The 27,613-nt window shown below is 41.1% G+C and overlaps 4 protein-coding genes across 11 annotated transcripts in view; 2 read left to right on the forward strand and 2 right to left on the reverse strand.

Moving 5' to 3' along the window:
- The window catches only part of LOC106592258 (zinc finger protein OZF-like), a 510,174-nt gene that overhangs the window by 239,858 nt on the left and 242,703 nt on the right, over positions 1-27,613 (reverse strand). The gene's annotated exons all lie outside the window — the stretch shown is intronic.
- Positions 1-27,613, forward strand: part of LOC106574981 (zinc finger protein 2) — a 348,997-nt gene that overhangs the window by 192,070 nt on the left and 129,314 nt on the right. The gene's annotated exons all lie outside the window — the stretch shown is intronic.
- Positions 1-27,613, reverse strand: part of LOC106575981 (zinc finger protein 239-like) — a 237,317-nt gene that overhangs the window by 122,911 nt on the left and 86,793 nt on the right. The window lies entirely within an intron of this gene.
- The window catches only part of LOC106575361 (zinc finger protein 239-like), a 33,864-nt gene that overhangs the window by 1,512 nt on the left and 4,739 nt on the right, over positions 1-27,613 (forward strand). The window contains exons 2-3 of one of the 2 annotated variants that reach the window (XM_045698574.1): positions 1,116-1,360; positions 4,641-10,112. In XM_045698574.1, the coding sequence (XP_045554530.1) occupies positions 1,258-1,360; positions 4,641-5,725 (1,188 nt within the window). In that variant the 5' untranslated portion in view covers positions 1,116-1,257 and the 3' untranslated portion in view covers positions 5,726-10,112. Of the gene's footprint in view, positions 1-1,115; positions 1,361-4,640; positions 10,113-27,613 lie in introns of those variants that run through there. The other variant, XM_045698575.1, reaches the window with a different exon arrangement.

Consider the following 27,613-nt stretch of genomic DNA (forward strand, 5'->3'; position numbering starts at 1 on the left):
GTACAGAGTATGGTACAGTATAAAGTATTGTATTGTACTTTACTCTAATGTACTCCATTAGGGCTGGGCGATATGGACAAAAAAATCATACAGCTTTATTTTGAGTTTTCAAACTTCTAGGCGATTTAGTTTTTCTCTAAATAAGCGATGTACAATTAAAGGTTGAATACACAGAATTTCAAACAGTCAGCAATAATCTAATGAATTCAGGGCTTGTGAAGTTATACCGAGGCTAAATATAAGTCATCCACAACCATAACACCCACTAATAATTTATTATTTGATCAAAATAGTTGAACCTGCTTTTTTGCTGTTGCAATAATCACTGATCTGGCTTTCAATTCTGTCTATGAAAATGACCCTTTGTTAAAAATGTACTAACTTATTGTAGCAGGCATTATTAGCCTATAGAAAATGAACACAGGTCTGTCTCATCAACAATCTCTCAAGCCCACGTGCTAGTGATTAACCAGCTAATCTTTATATTTCAAGTTTAGTCAACTTGGATCTATTTGCTAACAAGGTTGAACAGTTGAATTGTTATGAACACACCATTCTGTCTACAGTCTCCAACTGTTTGAAAAGCATATTAGCCTGTCCACTTTGTTCAGATGTTAAAATAAAGTGGCCTACCTTATTTCTCAGAATGAGAACAAGTTGCAAATACCTTATATAACTGTTTTATGCTTATTGCACATGTATAAAACATCCTAGAGAGCTGTTATAATAGTATTTGGCTAAAATACTGCTAGCAGTACTAATGCTAGCATTCATTTTCCAGAATCAATGTTCATTGCCTTCTTCAAATTGGGTGCTATGGTTTGTAAATGTCTTTAACCCCGGCATCTATATTATTCAGGTGAATAGTGCTGCCTAAAACAACTGCAACCTTGTACTAAATGGTTTTTCAGTCATTTATGTGAATTCGGGAAATCTACTGTAGGTTATGTACACTAATGTTGTGTAATTTAAGGTGTGCACCTTGTCTAATGGGAAATGAATAAATGGTTGGTTGTCAATGTTTAGCGACCTGATCTAATATATTTTTTGAGAATAAAGTGCCATAACTGTTAAGACTAACTTTTGTGTCCGTTTCTCTTTATTATTACTGGCAGACTCAGATTAAGTCTGAGGTCGGTAACATCAACAGTGAGGACAAACCCAGCCTGCCTCTCTCCTTCCACACTGAGTCCAAACCTACAGTCACTGGGTCCTGATTGTGACAGTGGAGCCCAGTTTGCACTGCAGGATCCAGAGATGGCATCAGTGAAGCTGGAAGACTGCAGTCAAACACTGGAGCTGAATGTCATCATTAAAGATGAAGAAGAGGAGGAGAAGATTAGGACAACTGTTAATCATGGTAAGAGCTGGTTCTATCTATCTGTAAGTTATCTTCGTAAGTTAAAACGTCTGTAAGTTATGACCCAGTCTATTGCTAGGTTGAATTCTGTAATTCTGACAACACATCCCTGAACAACTGGGTTATCTGGAGTGCTTAGAGAGTAGACTAAAGAAGTGGAGTAGACAAACTGCCAGTGTTTTGAAGTTCTATGAAATGAGTCTGTGTAGTTACTAACCCTTGTGATGTTGAGTGGAGGATGATATGAAATGAGTCTGTGTAGTTTCTAACCCTTGTGATAGTGAATGGAGGATGATATGAAGTGAGTCTGTGTAGTTACTAACCCTTGTGATAGTGAGTGGAGGATGATATGAAGTGAGTCTGTGTAGTTACTAACCCTTGTGATAGTGAATGGAGGATGATATGAAGTGAGTCTGTGTAGTTACTAACCCTTGTGATAGTGAGTGGAGGATGATATGAAATGAGTCTGTGTAGTTACTAACCCTTGTGATAGTGAGTGGAGGATGATATGAAATGAGTCTGTGTAGTTACTAACCCTTGTGATAGTGAGTGGAGGATGATATGAAGTGAGTCTGTGTAGTTACTAACCCTTGTGATAGTGAGTGGAGGATGATATGAAATGAGTCTGTGTAGTTACTAACCCTTGTGATAGTGAGAGGAGGATGATATGAAGTGAGTCTGTGTAGTTACTAACCCTTGTGATAGTGAGAGGAGGATGATATGAAGTGAGTCTGTGTAGTTAGTAAATCTCTTGTGATAGTGAGAGGAGGATGAAAATACTAATAATTTTCATCCCTTTTGCCCCTTTTAGCCTTTGACTGTTGAAAAGCTTTTAGGACTGAGACCCCATTTAGTCGACTGGTAGATTGTTTGGTCGATAGATAGGCTGTTGGTCAACCAAGCTTTATTTAATCAAGCAGTGGCAAATATATATACAGTATATATAAAAGAGGTATGGCACACGAGCCATCTGTCTGATTCACATCTGCCTGAGTGGACTAATCCATTGTCTGCCTGAGTGGACTAATCCGTTGTCTGCCTGAGTGGACTAATCCGTTGTCTGCCTGAGTGGACTAATCCGTTGTCTGCCTGAGTGGACTAATCCGTTGTCTGCCTGAGTGGACTAATCCGTTGTCTGCCTGGGTGGACTAGTCCGTTGTCTGCCTGGGTGGACTAGTCCGTTGTCCGCCTGGGTGGACTAGTCCGTTGTCTGCCTGGGTGGACTAGTCCGTTGTCTGCCTGGGTGGACTAGTCCGTTGCCTGCCTGGGTGGACTAGTCCGTTGCCTGCCTGGGTGGACTAGTCCGTTGCCTGCCTGGGTGGACTAGTCCGTTGCCTGCCTGGGTGGACTAGTCCGTTGCCTGCCTGGGCGGACTAGTCCGTTGCCTGCCTGGGCGGACTAGTCCGTTGCCTGTCTGGGCGGACTAGTCCGTTGCCTGCCTGGGCGGACTAGTCCGTTGCCTGCCTGGGCGGACTAGTCCGTTGCCTGCCTGGGCGGACTAGTCCGTTGCCTGCCTGGGCGGACTAGTCCGTTGCCTGCCTGGGCGGACTAGTCCGTTGCCTGCCTGGGCGGACTAGTCCGTTGCCTGCCTGGGCGGACTAGTCCTGCCTGGGCGGACTAGTCCGTTGCCTGCCTTGGGCGGACTAGTCCGTTGCCTGCCTGGGCGGACTAGTCCGTTGCCGCCTGGGCGGACTAGTCCGTTGCCGCCTGGGCGGACTAGTCCGTTGCCTGCCTGGGCGGACTAGTCCGTTGCCTGCCTGGGCGGACTAGTCCGTTGCCTGCCTGGGCGGACTAGTCCGTTGCCTGCCTGGGCGGACTAGTCCGTTGCCTGCCTGGGCGGACTAGTCCGTTGCCTGCCTGGGCGGACTAGTCCGTTGCCTGCCTGGGCGGACTAGTCCGTTGCGGAGGGGATGGCACACCAGTATCACCAGCAGTACATTTAGCCTACAGTTAATTCCCATCATTTCTAATCTACAATGTTTGTTTGGTTACGGTAATGCATTCAATATATTATTATTACAGTCTTACCATTGTCATTGTAGGAGTGGACACATTGTTTGCAGAGCTTACAACCTAGGCTACACTTGTGAGAAACGTTTTGGTTTATTTCATTCCATTTACGAGTTGTCAATTTATTCATTGTCTTTTGGTTAGAGTGCTCCTGTCAATGTTGAGTAAAGACACACACCTGATTACGCATTGAAGTAGGCCTATAGGCTAGCTGGCCTCTGTGCAAATGTAGGCCTATAAATGTGCCCATTTGGGGATCAAACTATTTCTGATTGTCTTAACTCACCGTCACTGTGGAGTTTCTGAAATAAAAAAATGTTCAGCTCAAACAGCAAGTAAACAAAGTCTGTTTCTACATCCATTAAGAATGACAATAGTTCCTCAACGTAGCCTATTTGAAAACTCTTTCCATCTCTCTCCCTTTTGATAACCACCAAAACTGTCATGCTCTGATCTGGTGGAAACATCAGAAAACAGGCCTACCTGATTACTTCTTATCCCTTGTGCAAAATAGCCTATAGCTGTGTCTGTCTGTCTGGAGCTCGCTGGCACGAGAAACTCTGAGGGCCCTAAATATTTTATACATTGTTGCAAGTTTGCTAGCACAGGCCAGACCAAATGAATAGTTGATAGAATGTTTCAAGTTTCTTGCAGACAGGCCATGTGTAGCCAATTTGATTAATAGGATATCTATTTTCATCAGGATATTTTCTACCTGCAGACTGCAATGTTTTTATTTGTTGGCTTTATGTAAGCTAGTTTTGGCAATGGCAATAGATTTGTATAATTTTAATTTTTATATAATTTTGATTAACCACATGACATTGATTTGAGATATATAGACTTTATTATGAATGAAATGAAACTCTTCCACAAAAATATGCAAATGAAAATCATAACGCAGCAGCGGGAGGAGGAGAGTCGGGAACAGATTTATTGTCTTCTGGTTACGCTATATTGATCTCTGGCTTCCTCGTGAGTATTTTGTGTGTCTTCATTTTTAAGTTGCAGTGCTTAAAGCATCAGATAAGCTCAGTAGCCTACATATAGTTGATTTTATTCAAACACATATGGAAAAATACACGATTTCAAATGTAAAAAAATCAACAAGGGAACGATTGGTCGAAAGAAAACACTCGGTTGTCCAGGATATCTTTTTTTTTGTCGGGACAGCCCTAATAGCTTTATTCCCTGTATTGAACAGCCTACTGTTATGAAGTCATATGTATATCTCACCAACTGACTGGTTCTTCTGATGTTGTTCACACAGGAGACCATGTTGAGACATTCTCTACATCCAGAGAGCAACAGCAGGAAGATCACAGAGCTAAGAGGTCTCACCACTGCCCACATTGTGAGGAGATTTTCCCATTTCTATCAAAGCTAAAAATACACCTTAAAACACACACTGAAGAGAATCTGTATCCCTGTAATGACTGTGGGAAGAGATTCACGACATCAAGGTCTCTGACAGTTCATCAGAGAATACACACAGGAGAGAAGCCTTACTCCTGCTCTGACTGTTGGAAGAGTTTCTCTCGACTGGGCAACTTAAAAACACATGAACGTATACATACAGGAGTGAAACCTTACTCCTGCTCTGACTGTGGAAAAAGTTTCTCTCGACTGGGTGACTTAAAAACACATGAACTTATACATACTGGAGTGAAGCCTTACTCCTGCTCTGACTGTGGAAAGCATTTCTCTCGACTGGGCCACTTAAAAACACATGCACATATACATACAGGAGAGAAGCCTTACTCCTGCTCTGACTGTGGAAAGTGGTTCTCTCGACTGGGCAACTTAAAAACACATGAACGTATACATACAGGAGTGAAGCCTTACTCCTGCTCTGACTGTGGAAAGAGTTTCTCTCGACTGGGCGACTTAACAACACATGAACGTATACATACAGGACTGAATTCTTACTCCTGCTCTGACTGTGGGAAGAGTTTCACTCGACTGGGCCACTTAAAAACACATGAACGTATACATACAGGAGTGAAGCCTTACCTCTGCTTTGACTGTGGAAAGAGTTTCTCTCTACTGGAAAACTTAAAAAGACATGAACGTATACATACAGGAGTGAAGCCTTACTCCTGCTCTGATTGTGTAAAATGCTTCACAACATCAGCTGACCTAAAAGTTCATCAGAGAACACACACAGGAGAGAAGCCTTACTCCTGCTCTGATTGTGTAAAATGCTTCACAACATCAACTGACCTAAAAGTTCACCAGAGAACACACACGGGAGAGAAGCCTTACTCCTGCTTTGACTGTGGAAAGAGTTTCTCTCGACTGGCCCAGTTAAAAAGACACCAAGGTAATCATAAAGGAGAGAAGTATTATCACTGATCTGACTGTAGATTTTGTTTTTTATCAACAGCTGAGATAAAAGGGTCATCAGAGAACACACAGAGGAGAGAAGCCTTACTTCTTCTCTTAATGTGGCAATGTGGATACACACTTGAGAGAAGCCTTACAGATTGGTGTCTTTTTAAATGGCCCAATGTATGCATAAAGGAGGGAAGTCTCATCAGTTTTCTCAGACCAGCTAAGATTAGTCACTCCACTTAATTCTCATCTTATAAAATAATTGGCAACTTTGAATTGGATCAAATGAAGAAAGCGTAGAACACTCTTGTAATCCTATTGTTTCTCACTGTGAGAACCGTGCAGAAAAAAGGGAGCATTCTAGAATGTTAGTCTCTTCTCTTTACTGATCAGTGTGCACCTTGTTGATCTTGGATTTGCAATTATGGTTGAATATCCTCTGTGAGGCGTCTCGCAATGGAGTCTGATGGTTGACTGGATGGTACTGCTTCCCTCTGCAGTTTTCTGTGGGAATGAGCTTGTATACACAACATATACTGAGTGTACAAAACATTAAGGACACCTGCTCTTTCCATAACATAGACTGTTTCTGTACAGCACTTTGTGACATCGGCTGATGTAAAAAGGGCTGTATAAATACATTTGATAAATTTGATTGATTGAAGTCCGAGATCAACCTCCTGGTCCTCCTCTGTGGATGCCACATCCCCTCCCATTGTTACGGAGTGTATGAACACATTTTGAACAATGGCTTCCTAAAATGCTGTGTTGGTTACTAACACAATAGGAAAGGTTGTGGTAGATGTGGACCATCACAGGTGAGTTCACAGCTCTTCCACTCTGAACAATGGGGCATGGAAAGGGTAACACAAGCTTCCTTTCTGGTTCCATTCCCCAATAGTAAGTGGGTCATACTTGAATTGTGGTAGTTATATTGTCCCTGGACTTTGGCACCATAGAAAACACTTAAAAAGGAATTTAAAACCCTGAAATACATTTGTTTCATTTCACATTTATTTAAATATGAAAAATGTCCTTTATACTGCAAAACATTATTCGTATGTATTGTAGAACATACTGGGGACTAACTAATTGGCATGTAGAGGTGTAGTGACATGTATTGAGTAGATACATAAACATTTAAATTATTTAGCATGCTATCAATTAAACATACAGATTTTTTTGTATAGATAACCCATAGGCTGAGCAGTAGAATGTAGAATATTTATTTTTCATTAGCGGATCAATCAAGTTCCATGCAGTTATCCAAACACATTCTTCATCATCAAGGATGAAAATAATACATCTAGTTTTAAAAGACTATTTAATAAACATATGTAGTAGTTTCAAAGTATGTATATCATTAAACAACAGTCGCTTAGGGAGAGGTGAAATTTACACAATTGTTACCCGGAGGAAAATGAGGGAGTGTCATGCTTTTTAGATTTCAGTCAAGGTGAGGGTTTATTATTTTTACATTTAGTTCAGGAAGTGTCATGTAATTTGCAATCAATCAAATGTCACATTGCTCAGGGTTTGAGAATTAGTTGCTTATTATATCTCATGATGCCCTTCCTCCCTGATTCTCTGCTGGGTGTGCAATATCAAGTGTGCCAAGTGTAGTCTCAATAAAAGGATTGTTAAGTTCTGAACGAACAGAGGAGAAACTCGGATTGACAACTCGTAAAAGCACACACCAGATTTATTCAACCTACTGGATACGTCAGCTGCTAATTCAACATACAAGTCACACAATGACATATTTATACCTTCCAACTAGGCGGAGTCACCACTCACCACCTATAAGGTAAACAATCAGTCTATTTCTCAGAGGACCTAAGTCTGTTCTTTTTACTGGTATTGTCATGGCCCTGCCTGTCCTGAGCAGCGTGAGCGGAGAGGTGTGTGAAATAGGACTGTGGTTAGTGTCGTTGGGGTGGACCCCTCCGGCCCTCCTCCCAGAGGTTTCTTCTCTCTTCCAACATGATCCATAGACTATACTATAGGCCTAGGCTATACCAAGACCATGCTCGGAAAAGAACAGTGCAAAGTTATATTTATGAAAAAATGTACTTTCTTTCCATAGTTTGTGTACAGTGGCACTTCAGGAGGCGAGGCTGCAGAAATACAAAGTATCTGTGTGCGCGGACTAAGCCTACTGAGGTCCTGTTCAGTTTGAGAAGATGAGGAAAACTAGAGCTATGGCTATAATTGATTTGAATAAAAACAACGGTTAATTGCTTTTTTTTGTTATTGACCTCTCAAATGAAACTGCTATATTTTTCTATTTATGCAAATGCATTTCAGCCAATTTGTATCTTTAATATATGGCAGTTTCATTCAAAGGGAGAAAGTTCCCTACTTTCTCCCTTTTCCACTTGCCTCTGATTTTTGTGGTACTGCTGCAATCAGTTTGTTGTAAATTTGGATTGAGAAGATATTCCTATATATTTTCGACAACTGCATATGTGACATAACTTCTCCATTTCTATTCATAATATCATTAATAAATATAATACCATTTTTTTAAAATCCATAAAGAATGTTTTTTTATTAATCCTTTATATTTGAGTTTAACCATTACATTTGTTGTAATATTTGTTCTATCTTTTCTGGAGGATAAAACTGAAATTGTAACCAGCTTTGTATTGTTTTTTTGAAGAAAGGGCGATACTTTCAAGAAGTCGTAATCTGTATGAAGGCAAAAAAGCAATTTTTGAACAAAGGGTGAGCATTTCTTAATAATCTACTGGAGAACCATTTTCGGTTTAAATATAACTTATGTATGAGTGAAGCTTTTAGTGAGAGGTTTAAAGCTTTAATATTTAATAATTGTAGCCCCCCAAACTCATATTCATTATATAAATAGGCATGTTTAATTTTGTCTGGCTTAGCATTCCAAATAAAATGAAATGTTTTTTGCTCATATGATTTTAAAAACAAATCATCTGGAGTAGGCAATACAATTGGTAAGTAAATTAACTGTGATGGACCAAAGAGTAAAATTACATAGATTTTCTGTAAATAGACAATGGTTGCAGAATCTTATCTATTTTTGCTAACTTTCTATTGAAATTAATTCTGTTAAATTAATTTATATTTTTTGAGATGTGAATACCAAGTATGTCTACTTCACCATCCACCCATTTTATTGGTAAACTACAAGGTAGTGTAAACAATTTTTTAACGATCCAATACGTAATATGGTACACTTGTCATAATTAGGTTTTAATCCAGAGAGGCTAGAAAAGGGATCAAGATCTTCAATGAGACTGTGCAGGGATCCAGATTGCGGACTTAAGAAAAAACTAGAGTCATCAGCATACATTGACACCTTTGTTTTATCCCCTGGATTTCTAACACCTTGATGTTCTTATTGGATGTAATTTTAATAGCTAGCATTTCAATGGCCATAATAAATAGGCATGGAGACAACGGACAGCCTTGTTTTACTCCTCTTAAAAGCTCAATACTTTCTGAGAAGTAACCGTTGTTTTCTATTTTACATCTGGGGTTGCTGTACATAACTTTAACCCATTGTATAAGAGATTCACCAAAATTAAAGTATTCTATGCATTTATATATTAATTGTACTTTATCAAACACCTTTTCAAAATCAGCTATGAAGACCAGACCTGGTATCTTAAATGTTTCATAATGTTCAATTGTTTCAAGTAATTGTTGTATATTATCTCCAATATATCGTCCATGTAAAGAACCTGTCTGATTAGGATTAACAATATCTGGTATAACCTTTTTTATTCTATGCTATTGCCTTTTGCCAGGATTTTCACATCACAACATTGAAGTGTTAGAGGCCTCCAGTTTTTTAAATGGACTGGATCTTTATACTTACCACCTGGGTCCTGTTTTAGTAGTAATGAAATCAGACCTTCTTGTTGAGTACCTGAAAGCCTGCCATTTGTATAAAAGTAATTAAAACATGCTAATAATGGATCTTTGAGTACATCAAAAAAGGTCTGATATCCCTCTACTGGTAAACTTTCAAGCCCTGGTGTTTTTCCAGACTGAAAAGATTTTATTGCCTCAAAGTTCCTCTTCTGTAAGTTGGCCTTCACACCGGTCTTTCTGTAAATGTGTTAATTTTACATTATTATTATTATTCACTGGAAATGGAGGAGACTGAAAAGAAAACATATGCTTAAAATATTTTGCTTATTCTTCCAAAATATAATTTGGTGAATCATGGATAACGAGTTTCTGTAAATTCTTTTTGGTTTTATTTCCGTGTTGAAGATTCAAGAAAAATTGTGTGCATTTTCCATCCAATTTACTTTATTTTTGTAATACATTACACTTGATTGTTCTTGAATAAGTACCTCCATTTCTTTTTGTTTTTCCACTAACATATTTTGTGCCTCTATAATACAGTTTACATTACCATCTACCTGCGCTGTTACTTCCTCTATTTCCTTTATTAGTCTCATCTGTTTTGACCTAAACTGCTATTGTTTTAATGATGAGTATTGTATTGAATGGCCTCTAAAAGTACATTTGAAAGTGTCCCATACAATAAGGGGACCTGCTGTACCTATGTTTTACAAAACAAAAAAGTATATTATTAATTATTTTGTCTTAGTTAAGAACAAATTGTCATCCAATAGGCTTTGATTCAATTTCCAATATCCCTGTCCATGTGTAAATTATGTAAAAGCGATATGGAGGCCAATTAGATTGTGGTCCGATTGCATTCTGTCTCCTATTAATACTTTTGATGCCAGCAAGAACAAGACTAGGAAGTAATCAAGACGGCTTGCTTGATTAAGCCTCCTCCATGTATAACTCACTAGGTCAGGGTTTTTCAACCTCCATATATCCACTAGTTCTAATGTATCCATGATATTTGTAATCTCCTTAAGTGCTTGAGGGTGATAGTTTGTAGAATGATTTCCTTTACGATCCATTGAGGTACTTAAAACCATATTATAATCTCCCACCATAATAAGATATTATTTCGTTGCTTGTGAGCTCAGCAGGTTATTACATATATTTTTGAAAAGTATGGATCATCATTATTTGGCCCATATAGATTAATTAACCAGCTCTCTTTTTGGTCCAATAGCATATTTAAAATAATCCATCTTCCTTGTGTATCTGTTTGCACAATCGGATAAAAATGTGCATTAATTAGTATAATCACCCCTTTTGAGTTTCTTTGACCATGACAAAAATATATTTCTCCCTCCCAGTCCTTTTTCCACCCAACCTCATCTCTACTTTCCTGTAAACAATATATATTATATTATTTCTCTTTTAGCAAATTTTTATGAATACTTGACCAGTCTCAACGTCAACAGTGAAGAGGTGACTCCGGGATGCTGAGCCATATCTCAGACTGGCCAATAAAAAGAAAAGATTAAGATGGGCAAAATAACACTGGACAGAGGAACTCTGCCTAGAAGGCCAGCATCCCGGAGTCGCCTCTTCACTGTTGACGTTGAGACTGGTGTTTTGCGGGTACTATTTAATGAAGCTGCCAGTTGAGGACTTGTGAGGCGTCTGTTTCTCAAACTAGACACTCTAATGTACTTGTCCTCTTGCTCAGTTGTGCACCGGAGCCTCCCACTCCTCTTTCTATTCTGGTTAGAGCCAGTTTGCACTGTACTGTGAAGGAAGTAGTACACAGCGCTGTACGAGATCTAGAGTTTTTTGGCAATTTCTCACATGGAATAGCCTTCATTTCTCAGAACAAGAATAGACTGATGAGTTTCAGAAGAAAGTTCTTTGTTTCTGGCCATTTTGAGCCTGTAATCGAACCCACAAATGCTGATGCTCCATATACTCAACTAGTCTAAAGGCGGACAGTTTTATTGCTTCTTTAATCAGCTGTGCTAACATAATTGCAAAAGGGTTTTCTAATGATCAATTCATCTTTTAAAACAAACTTGGATTAGCTAACAGAACGTGCCATTAGAACACAGGAGTGATGGTTGCTAATAACGGGCCTCTGTACACCTATGTAGATATTCCATAAAAAAATCTCCTGTTTCCAGCTACAATAGTCATTTACAACATTAACAATGTCTACACTGTATTTCTGATCAATTTGATGTTATTTTAAATGGACACATTTTTTTGCTTTTCTTTCAAAAACAAGGACATTTATAAGTGACCCCAAACTGTTGAATGGTAGTGTAAACTACACACTTTCTTAGTACCTCTGACTTTGCTAGGTTTCTGTCTATTCGGTGCTGGCTGGCACCCCTTCTATTCCCATGGGGGATTGTAAAACAATTTGGTTCTTGTGGACCCACTTTAACGTGGTGGTTTGTCGACCTTTGCTGATTCTGATTTGATAAGCTACAGGTGACAGTTTCACCACAATCTCGTGTGGCCCCGTCCAGTGGGACAGGAACTTTGCCGCAATGCCCGCGGGTTTGGTGTATATGTAGTACCACACATAATCCCCTACCTCGAACACCTGGTGTGAGGCCTTTTTGTCGTAATGGGTCTTGTCACCTTATGCACTTCTTTCCAACTTTCCTTGAGCATACGCAAAGGTAGTTTGGAGGTGGGTTCGCAAGTCTGTCACGTGTTGAAGAGCAGTGTAGGCGGTGGCAGCGGCGAAATCTCCCGGTTGGTACAGGAGATGCAGTGGAAGTGTCATTTGCCGGCCCGTCATCATCTCGATTGGTGTTATTCCCGTATACCTGTTGCCTGTGACTCTGATCACAATCAGTACCCGTGGGAGTTTGAGGTCTCAATCTTTGTGGTTGACTGCCACATATTTCCTCAGGATTCTGACGATTGTCTGGTTGCTCCTTTCCAGCCTGCTAGAGCTCCTAGGGTGGTACGCAATGTGGAGTTTAGCTTTGGTTCCCAGGAGCCACCACAGTTCGGTCATTACAGCTGCCGAAAAGTGGGTTCCTCTGTTACAGTCAACGGTTTCTCCTGGCAGGCCGAAACGACTGAAAATGTGGTTGAGCAAAAGAATGGCCGTGCTTTCCACTGTGTCATTGGTTGCGGGCAGGCACTCCACCCACTTTGTGAATGCGCAAGTTACTGTGAGGAGATACTTGTCGCATCTGGCTGACCTAGCAACTGGGCCGACCCAGTCGATCTGGATCGAGCTCGAAAATCTAGTTGTCCAGGCTCTTAGCTATGCTCGCAAGCTCTAGAAGTGACAAAATTGGCAAAGGGCCCTTTGGCAATGTGGGCAGTAGGGCCCAAAAAGTTAATCAAGTTGGGATACATGTACAAATCAAATCAAATTTATTTATATATCCCTTCGTACATCAGCTGATATCTCAAAGTGCTGTACAGAAACCCAGCCTAAAACCCCAAACAGCAAGCAATGCATGTGAAAGAAGCACGGTGGCTAGGAAAAACTCCCTAGGAAAAACTCCCTAGAAAGGCCCAAAACCTAGGAAGAAACCTAGAGAGGAACCAGGCTATGAGGAGTGGCCAGTCCTCTTCTGGCTGTGCAGGGTGGATATTATAACAGAACATGGTCAAGATGTTAAAATGTTCATAAATGACCAGCATGGTCAAATAATAATAATCATAGTAGTTGTCGAGGGTGCAACAAGCACGTCCGGTGAACAGGTCAGGGTTCCATAGCCGCAGGCAGAACAGTTGAATCTGGAGCAGCAGCACAGCCAGGTGGACTGGGGACAGCAAGGAGTCATCATACCAGGTAGTCCTGAGGCATGGTCCTAGTGCTCAGGTCCTCCGAGAGAAAGACAGAAAGAGAGAAAGAGAGAATTAGAGAGAGCATATTTAAATTCACACAGGACACCGGATAAGACAAGAGAAATACTCCAGATGTAACAGACTGACCCTAGCCCCCCGACACATAAACTACTGCAGCATAAATACTGGAGGCTGAGACAGGAGGGATCAGAAGACACTGTGGCCCCATCCGATGATACCCCCGGACAGGGCCAAACAGGCAGGATATAACCCCACCCACTTTGCCAAAGCACAGCCCCTACACCACTAGAGGGATGTCTCCAACCACCAACTTAAGACAAGGCCGAGTATAGCCCACAACGATCTCCGCCATGGCACAACCCAAGTGGGGGCGCCAACCCAGACAGGAAGACCACATCAGTGACTCAACCCACTCAAGTGACGCACCCCTCCCATGGACGGCATGGAAGAACACCAGTAAGCCAGTGACTCAGCCCCTGTAAAAGGGTTAGAGGCAGAGAATCCCAGTGGAAAGAGGGGAACCGGCAAGGCAGAGACAGCAAGGGCTGTTCGTTGCTCCAGCCTTTCCGTTCACCTTCACACTCCTGGGCCAGACTATACTTAATCATAGGACCTACTGAAGAGATAAGTCTTCAGTAAAGACTTAAAGGTTGAGACTGAGTCTGCGTCTCTCACATTGGTAGGCAGACCATTCCATAAAAATGGAGCTCTATAGGAGAAAGCCCTACCTCCAGCCGTTTGCTTAGAAATTCTAGGGACAATTAGGAGGCCTGCGTCTTGTGACCGTAGCGTACGTGTAGGTATGTACGGCAGGACCAAATCGGAAAGATAGGTAGGAGCAAGCCCATGTAATGCTTTGTAGGTTAGCAGTAAAACCTTGAAATCAGCCCTTGCCTTAACAGGAAGCCAGTGTAGGGAGGCTAGCACTGGAGTAATATGATCACATTTTTTGGTTCTAGTCAGGATTCTAGCAGCCGTATTTAGCACTAACTGAAGTTTGTTTAGTGCTTTATCTGGGTAGCCGGAAAGTAGAGCATTGCAGTAGTCCAGCCTAGAAGTAACAAAAGCATGGATTAATTTTTCTGCGTCATTTTTGGACAGAAAGTTTCTGATTTTTGCAATGTTACGTAGATGGAAAAAAGCTGTCCTTGAAACCGTCTTGATATATTCTTCAAAAGAGAGATCAGGGTCCAGAGTAACGCCGAGGTCCTTCACAGTTTTATTTGAGACGACTGTACAACCATCCAGATTAATTGTCAGATTCAACAGAAGATCTCTTTGTTTCTTGGGACCTAGAACAAGCATCTCTGTTTTGTCCGAGTTTAAAAGTAGAAAGTTTGCAGCCATCCACTTCTTTATGTCTGAAACACAGGCTTCTAGCGAGGGCAATTTTGGGGCTTCACCATGTTTCATTGAAATGTACAGCTGTGTGTCGTCCGCATAGCAGTGAAATTTAACATTATGTTTTCGAATGACGTCCCCAAGAGGTAAAATATATAGTGAAAACAATAGTGGTCCTAAAACGGAACCTTGAGGAACACCGAAATTTACAATTGATTTGTCAGAGGACAAACCATTCACAGAGACAAACTGATATCTTTCCTACAGATAAGATTTAAACCAGGCCAGAACTTGTCCATGTAGACCAATTTGGGTTTCCAATCTCTCCAAAAGAATGTGGTGATCGATGGTATCAAAAGCGGCACTAAGATCTAGGAGCACGAGGACAGATGCAGAGCCTCGGTCTGACGTCATTAAAAGGTCATTTACCACCTTCACAAGTGCAGTCTCAGTGCTATGATGGGGTCTAAAACCAGACTGAAGCGTTTCGTATACATTGTTTGTCTTCAGGAAGGCAGTGAGTTGCTGTGCAACAGCTTTTTCTATATTTTTTGAGAGGAATGGAAGATTCGATATAGGCCGATAGTTTTTTATAATTTCTGGGTCAAGATTCGGCTTTTTCAAGAGAGGCTTTATTACTGCCACTTTTAGTGAGCTTGGTACACATCCGGTGGATAGAGAGCCGTTTATTATGTTCAACATAGGAGGGCCAAGCACAGGAAGCAGCTCTTTCAGTAGTTTAGTTGGAATAGGGTCCAGTATGCAGCTTGAGGGTTTGGAGGCCATGATTATTTTCATCATTGTGTCAAGAGATATAGTACTAAAACACTTTAGTATCTCCCTTGATCCTAGGTCCTGGCAGAGTTGTGTAGACTCAGGACAATGGAGCTTTGGAGGAGTCCGTAATTTGCTTTCTAATGATCATGATCTTTTCCTCAAAGAAGTTAATACATTTATTACTGCTGAAGTGAAAGCCATCCTCCATTTGCGAAGGCTGCTTTTTAGTTAGCTTTGCAACAGTATCAAAAATAAATTTCGGATTGTTCTTATTTTCCTCAATTAAGTTGGAAAAATAGGATGATCGAGCAGCAGTGAGGGCTCTTCGATACTGCACGGTACTGTCTTTCCAAGCTAGTCGGAAGACTTCCAGTTTGGTGTGGCGCCATTTCGGTTCCAATTTTCTGGAAGCTTGCTTCAGACCTCGTATTTTCTGTATACCAGGGAGCTAGTTTCTTGTGACAGATGTTTTTAATTTTTAGGGGTGCAACTGCATCTAGGGTATTGCGCAAGGTTAAATTGAGTTCCTCGGTTAGGTGGTTAACTGATTTTTGTCCTCTGACGTCCTTGGGTAGGCAGAGGGAGTCTGGAAGGGCATCAAGGAATCTTTGGGTTGTCTGAGAATTTATAGCACGACTTTTAATGCTCCTTGGTTGGGGTCTGAGCAGATTATTTGTTGCGATTGCAAATGCAATAAAATGGTGGTCCGATAATCCAGGATTATGAGGAAAAACATTAAGATCCACAACATTTATTCCGTGGGACAAAACTAGGTCCAGAGTATGACTGTGGCAGTGAGTAGGTCCAGAGACATGTTGGACAAAACCCACTGAGTCGATGATGGCTCCGAAAGCCTTTTGGAGTGTGTGACGTAGAAGTCCGTCACTGGCCGCGGGCAGCATTTGGTACTTTAACGCACGCACACATTCATCACTCCTCCCTGCTCCGTTATCAGATAAGTTAACAATGTGGGTCGACACACAAGTTAACTTCTCTATCTTAGTACATACATTTCACACTTACGTCAGTAACCGGTTATGGTATAAAGAAATAAACATACAAGTGTTCATATTTAATATAAGCGATATTTATTATACTTAGATGTTATGGATGAGCGCGTTGTTTGTTTTGTTCCTCTCTCTCTCTCCATCTCTGTAGCTTCCGGGTATGCTGGATAAGGACCCGAGCTAAGGGAATTGGGCTTACTTTGTAGTGCCTGTCCGGAATGGCTCATTAATGTAAATGGGCATATTGGAAGACACTGTCAGTAGTGATGTAATTTTGTAAATGTTATATTGTGATGTTGTTCCATAAACGTGTTGCAATGTATATATTTTGGTATGTTTAGATAAATGGAAACTGTAGGTTGAATAGGTAATTGCTTAATTAATTAGTGTTAATTGTTCTGAGGGGAGGGGCTACCCCTACAAAAGGAGCCTCTCTTTCAGTTCTTAGGGAGGCATTTTGGATTGAGCTGTGGGTGGGGCAGCATTGTTTTTAAGCTGTCCCATAAGGTATATGTTTGATGGCAGTGCTGTTGTTTTGTTCCGGAATCACTATGTAAATAAATACCTTTGCACAGAACTTTTGCGGCTCCGCCATCTTTTTATTTTTTATAGAGGTTAGGTTTTCCAGTTTAGCCTTCTGGCCTACTCTACGTGACAGAGTGGGTCTGTGGACTTTTCCATGTGAATGTTAAAGTCACCAAAAATTAGAATATTATCTGCTATGACTACAAGATCCGATAGGAATTCAGGGAACTCGGTGAGGAACACTGCATATGGCCCAGGAGGCCTGTAAACAGTAGCTATAAAAAGTGAGTGAGTAGGCTGCATAGATTACATGACTAGAAGCTCAAAAGACGAAAACGTCATTGTTTTTTTTTTTGTAAATTGAAATTTGCTCTCGTAAATGTTAGCAACACCTCCGCCTTTGCCGGATGCACGGGGGGTATGGTCACTAGTGTAACCAGGAGGTGAGGCCTCATTTAACACAGTAAATTCATCAGGCTTAAGCCATGTTTCAGTCAGGCCAATCACATCAAGATTATGATCAGTGATTAGTTCATTGACTATAACTGCCTCGGAAGTGAGGGATCTAACATTAAGTAGCCCAATTTTGAGATGTGAGGTATCACAATCTCTTTCAATAATGGCAGGAATGGAGGAGGTCTTTATACTAGTGAGATTGCTAAAGCGAACCTAGTTGGCCAACCTAGTTCGAGGCACAGACACGGTCTCAATGGGGAAAGCTGAGCTGACTACGCTGACTGTGCTAGTGGCAGACTCCACTAAGCTGGCAGGCTGGCTAACAGCCTGCTGCCTGGCCTGCACCCTATTTCATTGTGGAGCTAGAGGAGTTAGAGCCCTGTCTATGTTCGTAGATAAGATGAGAGCACCCCTCCAGCTAGGATGGAGTCCGTCACTCCTCAACAGGCCAGGCTTGGTCCTGTTTGCGGGTGAGTCCCAGAAAGAGGGCCAATTATCTACAAATTCTATCTTTTGGGAGGGGCAGAAAACAGTTTTCAACCAGCGATTGAGTTGTGAGACTCTGCTGTAGAGCTCATCACTCCCCCTAACTGGGAGGAGGGTGAACAGAAACAGGTGTTTGAAAGGCAATAGCTCTTCCATTCCTGTTTCAGTGAGCATGCCAAATTAAGCTGAACGAAGCCTATGATAATAGTCTTGTGAGTGTTCATTTCGAGCTTGTTTGACATTGTTAGCCAACAAGCTATCGTGCTTGCGAGTCGCAGAACCACTGAATTCTATTTTCAAAGCCGTGGCAAGTTTAGCGTAGTTGTTTTTCCACGTGTTGCTGTTGTAGATGGATGAACCTTGTTACGTGTCTGTTGGACGTTAGCTTCAACAGGTAAAGCCTGTCGGTATTTGTAGCATTAGGGTAGCCATCCAAGGCGTCCTCTATGTCTGCTAAGAACGTCTCAGTGTCGTTTGTCTTTCCTGGACCGGGGTCAAAAAAGTGGAAGTTTGACGATTTTGTCAAGGCGATCCCTGCCAAGTGCGCGGGGAGCATCTGCAGCCTCCTGTGGGGAATTGTGGGCCGAAAGGCCAAGAGGAAAAGCCAAGCTTTGGTTGTGTTGGCGAGGAGGCGCCAGGTTACTGTGGGCCGAATGGCCAAGAGGAAAAGACTGAGGGACCCCTAAGAGAGGTGAAGTCTGAAATCTCCCGTTGTCTACATTCCTTCGTTCCCTGAGCTCCGGTTGTGAGCTAGGTTGCTCGGTTAGGTAGTCCCGCGATAGCGCGTGCCTGTTCTGGAGTTCCTCCAGATGATACCTAAGGGTGGTATTCTGCTGTATCGCAGTATTCTGCTGTATTGAGTCCACCTGGGAGAGGGTGTTTATCTTAGACACATAGTTGTCGCACTTGCTCCGCTCGGCCTCATACTTATCTGTCATGGTTTTCAGGAAGAGGTCTCGAGTGCGGAGCAAGAGATTAAGTGATGCAATGTCCTCCTTTTGCTTAGAGGGGTCACGTTTTCCAACTTTCTCACCTGGGCTTTCTCATCGTTCATTAAATCAGCGACTTCAAGGAGTTCCGCTGTTTTGTCATCCACCTTGGTAAATGTGTTCATTAACTGATCGTCTTTGGTCTGCAGCTTTTGGAATAGAACATTATTGCTTTGAGTGGTTTCATTCAAAACTGTTTGCAGGGCATCAAGTTGCTCGCCCCTGTGTTTAGCTAGCTCGTCAGATTCATCTAGTTTTGTGTGGACGTCATCGTATTTATTTTGGGCTAAAACGAGTTGTTCCTGTAGAATATGGACTTGGTCAAGAGTTTGTTCACGTTCTTTGTCATAAGTGTTAGCCAGATCTTTCTATTGATCTGTTCTCAAATGCAGTTCCTCGGCTAGCAGTAGTTTCTTTGTTGGCTTTTATCGTCAACTTCCTGTTTCTCTCCACCTGTACCTTCAACTCCACAGCTTCCTGCTTGTGCCTCTGCTGGACACTGAGGTATTGGGCCACTATCCATCTCTGCTGGTGGGCATAGTTTAGGGCTAGACTGGAGAGGACCTTCACAAGGCCTGTGCCTGATGGTCTATTGTGGAGAGCGTCTGTCGCAAACTGCATTTGAATGTTGAACCACTTGACTTCAATACATCATCAACGCAAATAATGTGAACAATAAAAATAGCCTGTATTTTTTGTATCTTTCTGTAGAGCGTTGTATGATAAGGCCATTGTGAGGACAAACTTCAAAGATGTCCATCCATGGCACTGGACTGCAGTGAGAGGTAGACCTACAGTACGGCCTACGGAGCGGGCATGGCGTGGTCCTGGCTGCCTGAATGTTTCCTCCACATAATAAACTGTACAAACATGGCACTTTTGATGCTTACATTTACATTTAGGCTTACTCAGTCACTAGAACAAACTTCATATCATGGACATAAAATGCCATTAGAACTGTTGAAGGTACAGTATATGTAAGTTACTTGGTTGGTGTCTTGTGAATCAAACTGTATGCTCATTAGGGTTCAATATTTTCACGGTATCTTACAAATGTTCCATCCCGAGAATATATCACTTTTCTCCCGGGTAACCCGGTATTAACAGAGAATAAATCACTTTTCTCCCGCGTAACCAGGTATTTCCCGCAAGAACCGAAAGTGTCATTCAAAAGCATTATAAAGCATATAAATGTCTGGATTTGATTGGAGCTTTGATCAGCATGAAAATTCAAACCTGATGCTACCTGAGCCTGATGAGCCATATATTAAATACATTTAATGAGCCCTATATTAACCACATTTAATGACACCATGTCCAAAAAAGCCCAAATGAATTTGCCGTTACCCAACAGGCTACATATATGATATACTGTAGGCACATTACAACTTTTCAGGCAACAAAAAAATGTCAATTTGTCTGCAAGGCGCATCAATTAATGTAGGCCCAATCAATGGCAATTGATGAACTTCTTTAGGCAAACCTTTTGGTGTTTTGTAACAGATGTCTATTTCCATTCATCAAATGGCGCTAGTAGGTTATACATGCAGTTTGGATGCTGAAATAAATTGGGAGTGGAAGAGCATGCACAAAAGTAGCCTACATTTTGAAGTGATTTGTTTGACAAATCAGATGAAAATATCATGACTGGTTGTGTTGATGCCACATTAAAAGGGAAATTCATTTTATCCATTGAATTGACTTTCTTATTATTAGGCCCATTAAATATGTTTTTGTGCGCCTCAATAGAGACCCCCGAATTCACTCTGTTTTCATCAGAACAGAAATGTGTGTAATTGGCTAATTGTTTTCAGCAATCTGTAAATAGTACTGCACAAAATTGTAAAATCACCCCATCAGTGTCATACCATGTACAAAATAGGGAAAGATATAGGCAACGGGGACTGTCTACTTTGTAACATGTTTTACAATATTGTGGACATTCAGAGATGCAGAGAATAAAGTTGAGTTACCTCTAAGTAACTTTGGTTGACTCCTATGTCATCATCTCCAACATGTGACCTTCCATTCTAGAGCTTTGCTTTGGTGTGGATTGAGGCCTATGCATTCATATCAGTTGTGTTCCCCCATTGTGGTGTCCCGTCCTCCCACGCCAGCCCAATCCAGCCAGGCCAGCACAACCCAGGCAGTGTGCGATTTGACTTCAGAAGAGGTACAGGGTGTGTTGAGTGGTGGTGTCCCATCCTCCCAGGTCATTGGCATGGTGCAGGAGTAGATGGGGTCAAAGTAGTGGAATGGGGTACTGGGTTTTTAATGAGTTTAGTGTTAGTTGAGTGTTTTTTTATAAGTATTTATTTATTTATTTTTGTACCGTTTTTTTAAAAGTTTTTGCTTTTCCCCTTTTGTATCAAAAGTATAATGGGTTTATATTATAGTACAGTTGGGGGCGGTAATGTAACATATTCGATTCCAACCGCCGTTAAAACTCCGAAGAAGAAGAAGTAGTTCCGGGGAAGCGCGCACAATTCTTCAGATAAAGGAAACGCTAGAACTGTGCTGTAAAGACGGTAACCTTTGTGTCTGATTCTATTTATTACTACAGGTATGTAATAGCACGTTAAAACTTTCTAACGTCGAAAGAACATATCATAACATGCAAGGTAACAAATCCGTCAAGGTATTAGCACGTTTTCTAAAGTTTGTATGTGTTATTTATGTCAAACCGAGTGAGTGGAAAAACATGACAAACGATTTTATAAATCAAGTAGCTAGAGATGTAGGTTTTTTATTTTTGAACGTGTATGATTTAAATGTAATTTAATAAAGAGTCGATGTATTTACATGTTTTGGCTTTGTGACCAGTCAAGAAAAAACACGTGCAAATGTGTATCTTATACGATAATCAACGCTTTTTTCCAAAACAACTACCATTCACAACTTTCTAATGATAATCTGAAATGAATAGAAATCCTTTTTTACCAAAGAGTGGTGCATGGGTAAAATCACTGAGGAAGGCAAAAACATATTACAAACCATGTGTTGTGATAATTACAGCTATAGCTGTAAGTTAATATGCCTTGTCACCGTGATATATAGGCCTAAGGCTCGAGACAATAAGAAGACACAGTGGCAGAATAAATTCAACCACACATTTGTTTTCATTCCAAAACCGGAGAGCAACATCTCTCCGGTGAAGTCTACAAAACATAGTGTGTAACAAAAAGTTACATTACCTACAGCATGTTCAAGCAAGATAATGTTTCCGACATTTTCGGACTACTAAACAACTATTGATTTAGAACCACGGAGAGTTACCGCAAGTCACAAAGAAAACAAGAGCTGCCTCCACTATTCCAGCACCATTTCACCTTCACCATTTCAACATAATCTAATCACCTATGCTTAGTCTAATACAGTGATCAAAAAATACCAAAGCTAAATATGATATGGCTGTCCATGGTACTGATTTCCGTGTGTGCATGCATGCAAGTGGAAAAACATGTCTCCCCCTACTTGTAGAGAAACACCAATGCCATCTTCTTTCATGTTGCCTAAACGGTCTATGACTCTGTCATACACTAAACACTTTTAGTTTCTGTTGTCCTAGGCTAGCTGGCTAAAATTCTTGCTCACTAGTCTAACTTACTTTCATGGAAAACGATGCGCCATGCCAGCTAGCAGTGGTGGAAAAAGTACCGATTTGTCATACTTGAGTAAAAGTAAAGATACCGTAATAGAAAATGACTCAACTAAAAGTGATAGTCACCCAGTAGAATTCTACTTGAGTAACAGTTTTCTGTTTTAAATATACTTTAGTATCAAAAGTAAAAGTATGACTAATTTCAAATTCCTTACATTATGCAAACCGGAAGGCACAATTTTTTAAATTTACGGATAGCCAGGGGCACACTACAACACCTCAGACATTAATTTACAAACAAAGCATTTGTGTTTAGTGAGTCCGCCAGATCAGAGGCAGTAGGGATGACCAGGGATGTTCTCTTTAAGTGTGTGAATTTGACTATTTTTCCTGTCAAAATGTAACGAGTACCTTTGGGTGTCAGGGAAAATGTGTGGAGTAAAAAGTACATTCTTTTCTTTAAAAGTTGGCAAAAATATATACATAATAAAGGACAGACACCCCCAAAAACTAAAGTAGTACTTTCAAGTATTTTTTATTCAAGTACTTTACACCATTATCAGCTAGGTAACATTAGCATACTACATCTAGCTACATGTTGAACTTCCATCCTCTCAGGCCAGGGGTGCAATGTATGGTTGGACCAGAATCACTGTTATAATCATTGGCCAGTACGGAGAATTAAGTAAAGCCACAAGTCAAAATCTCTCTCCATCCATGGCTAATTTAGGAAAGGGACGATTTTAGCTAACTAGCCACCGGTGGACAATAACACAACGAGATGCAACAATTCCAGATTTTTTCTGTCAGTTATGTTTAGCATGTGATGTGATTGGTCTGAAGGCAAATCCAAACTGGCTTCCCTTCCCTTTTGGTGCACCAGGACCATTCACAGCTGAGTTCACTCAGTTTAGCTCAACGCTGATTGGCAAAAAACATTTTTATCAAGGGAGGCCAAATGCTCTATCTTCCCTTCCATTCCATGCTACGGGCAGCAACAATGTTATACTGTTTTGGATCAGACGGCATCAGATATGCTACACGTACTGAGACAGAGGGGCACTGTTTCGTTCTCTCGGATGCTTTTATCTGGTGAGATACACATTCAGCCTCTTGTGAACTGAGGGACGTTTTTGAAAAGACAAAGATTATTTTATGTTTTTTTTCTTGGTACATTTTCTTTGGGGGGGGGAAGCCTAGGTTTCCTTGGCATCCATGAATACACTGCCTTTTACTGTGAATGAGTAACAGATGTTTTAGTGACTGTATTCCATATATTTTTTCTTTGATCAGACACTTTCTTATCTGGATAGTATATTAAACACATTTCTGCACCAAAACAATTTACAAATAGCATTTAGTCTTACATATGAAAAGGAAAGACATAAACAAGTGCTAAAATATTAATAAAACAAACTTTATTTAAATAATAATCTTAGGAATACAATCTTGGGAATACAAGGTGCAAACTACACTATATATACAAAAGTATGTGGACATCCTTTCAAATTAGTGAATTCGGCTATATCAGCCACACCCGTGTATAAAATCGAGCACACAGCCATGCAATCTCTAAAGACAATCATTAACAGTAGAATGGCCTTCCTGAAGAGCTCAGTGACTTTAAACATGGCACTGTCATAGGAGGACATCTTCCCAACAAGTCAGTTCGTCAAATTTCTTCCCTGCTAGAGCTACCCCAGTCAACTGTAAGTCCTGTTATTGTGAAGTGGAAAATGTCTAGGAGCAACAATGGCTCAGCCACGATGTGGTAGGCCAGACAAGCTCACAGAATGGGACCTCAGAGTGTGAAGCACGTAGCACGTAAAAATCGTCTGCCCTAGATTGCAACACTGACTACCGGGTTCCAAACTGCCTCTGGAAGCAACATCAGTAACAATAACTGTTAGTCGGGCACTTCATGAAATGGGTTTTCCATGGCCGAGCAGCAACACACAAGCCTAAGATCACAATGCCAAGCGTCGGCTGGAGTTGTATAAAGCTCGCCGCCATTGGACTCTGGTGCAGTGGAAACGTGTTTGCTGGAGTGATGAATCACGCTTCACCATCGGCAGTCCGATGGAAGAATCTGGGTTTGGCGGATGCCAGGAGAACGCTACCTACCCCAATGCATAGTGCTAACTGTAAAGTTTGGTGTAGGAGGAATAATGGTCTGGGGATGTTTTTCATGGTTCGGGCTAGGCCCCTTAGTTCCAGTGAAGGGAAATCTTAATGTTAGAGTATACAATGACATTCTAGATGATTCGGTGCTTCCAACTTTGTGGCAACAGTTTGGGGAAGGCCCTTTCCTGTTTCAGCATGACAATGCACTCGTGCACAAAGCGAGGTCCATACAGAATTGCTTTGTCGAGATCAGTGTGGAAAGACTTGACTGGCCTGCACAGCCCTGACCTTAACTCCATCGAACACTTTTGGCATGAATTGAAACGCTGACTGCGAGCCAGGGCTAGTCTCCCAACATCAGTGCCCAACCTCACTAATGCTCTTGTGGCTGAATGGAAGCACGTCCCCGTAGCAATGTTACAACATCTAGTGGAAAGCCTTCCCAGAAGAGTTGAGGCTGTTATAGCAGCAAAGGGGGCACCAACTCCATATTAATGGCCATGATTTTGGAATGAGATGTTCGACAAGCAGTTGTCCACATACACTACATGACCAGAAGTATAGATAGTCTGATTAATATATAACAATAAGACCATTTCAAGTTACCTTCCAGTTGAAGAGTTTGGCTGAGAGGCTTCTGGTGGCTCCTCAACTTCCTCCCAGTAGCTCAGCATCAAGGACATCTTCCTCTAAGAAGACCTCCCAGTAGCATCAATGGCATCTTACTCTAAGAAGGCCTTCATAGTCCTCCTCATCCTGCAGGCCTTCCGCAGCAATGACCCAGAGCTCATCTGCTGTCAGTGTCCACCTCCTCACGGACAGGGAATGCATTATCCTCTGGTACTGGTCTCCTCTGTCCATTTTAAAACTCAATGTAAATCAGTGACAACCCTTCCAAAGAATAGCCTAAGATTGACAAAGTTTTATTCAGAATACACTTCAGTATATGAAAGGTAATCATCAGTGAAAGTGAATAATGTATCCACAAGTTATCCATTGCAAGGTGACAAAGTGACAATATCCAAAGGTTTTCACTATAATATTTGAGAAAACATGTCATATAATTGCATATCTGATAGTCCATAACTGAAATAATATGATCACGTATGCCTGTAAGTAGCAAAGTCACAAGCCAGCTTTACCAGGAACATTTAGTTACCAAACTGACCACCACAAAGTCAAAGTCAATAAGCTGTTATAAGGTTTAGGCTCTAACATTACATCATTCTATCTTGCAATCAACAGCCAGAATGCTTAATATTTTATATTATATCACAGATAAACAGACACCTAATGATATCTAGCCAGTTAGTCATCTAGCTAGGGGATATGACCAGTTAGTCAAATATAGCCATCCAATTTACCTCCACAGCACCCCTCTGTCTTTTGTCTGGCTAGCTAGGGACAAAATATAATCACTAGCTAGTTTTTAACTCTAATACTTAATGACAAATGCATTTCATTTTGTTATCAAAGAAAACTTTAACAACAAAAAGACAAGGCAAGCTAAATCAAGTAGGCTACTTGCTCCGTGTTGGGTGACTGACTTGACCAACAGGCTAGCTCACCATCATAGTTAGCTAGGTGGCTAGCTTGCAATCTAGCTAGCTAACATGAGATTTAAAAAAAATCTCTGATTCACTTTAATTATTTTTCATGTACTTAAATGTTGATGTCATTGATCTAGGGCTGACCCCATTTAGTTTGGTCGATAGGCTGTTGGTCAACTGAGATTTATTTTCATCCAAAATATCATGGTGTACAAGACACTGTCTGATTGGCTCCTGTCTGAGTGGACTGATCCATTGTGAAGGCTGTGGGGATGGCACAGTCCATCACTCTAATACATGTGCTACTGAAATTGTATATGGTTATATTACATAAGCAATGGTGCAACACTAATAAAAAATTATATTTTATAACAAATGTGCCTTCTCCCTTGTTCGATAGTGGCCGATGTCCACGGTTCTGAAACACATCAGTGCGCTGTTGAGTTGGCGCCTTTTCCTAGAGACCATGTTGCTTTGTGCATAATAGCAAAGTTAACCAGCATATTGGTGTTGAGAACAATGCGGCAGAGATGGCAGCAGAATGAAGAGATGAGAAAACAGCCCTTGCCTTACTGTCTAAGAAAATGGGAGAAAGAGAGGAAACCCCAACTTAACTAGACCTATAATCAATAGCCTAACTGTTAAGTGTGCCTGGCTTTATAAATCATCAATATACACTACCGGTCAAAAGTTTGGGGTCACTTAGAAATGTCCTTGTTTTTGAAAGAAAAGCTATTTTTTTGTCCGTTAAAATAACATCAAATTGATCAGAAACAGTGTAGACCTTGTTAATGTTGTAAATGACTATTCTAGCTGGAAACGGCTGATTTTTTTATGGAATATCTACATAGGCGTATTAGGCCCATTACAGGCCCATTATCAGCAACCATCACCCCTGTGTTCCAATGGCACGTTGTGTAAGCAAATCTAAGTTTATCATTTTAAAAGGCTAATTGATCATTATAAAACCCTTTTGCAATTATGTTAGCACAGCTGAAAACTGTTGTCTGATTAAAGAAGCAATAAAACTGGCCTTCTTTAGACTAGTTGAGTATCTGGAGCATCAGCATTTGTGGGTTCGATTACAGACTCAAAATGGCCAGAAACAAAAAACTGAAGATCTCGTACAACGCTGTGTACTACTCCCTTCACAGAACACCACAAACTGTCTCTAACCAGAATAGAAAGAGGAGTGGGAGGCCCCGGTGACCAACTGAGCAAGAGGACAAGTACATTAGAGTGTCTAGTTTGAGAAACAAGCGCCTCACAAGTCCTCAACTGGCAGCTTCATTAAATAGTACCCGCAAAACACCAGTCTCAACGTCAACAGTGAAGAGGCGACTCCGGGATGCTGGCCAGTGTCTATGTTATTTTGCCCA

This window comes from Salmo salar, chromosome ssa17 (assembly GCF_905237065.1).
Source record: "Salmo salar chromosome ssa17, Ssal_v3.1, whole genome shotgun sequence".
NCBI lineage: Eukaryota > Metazoa > Chordata > Actinopteri > Salmoniformes > Salmonidae > Salmo > Salmo salar.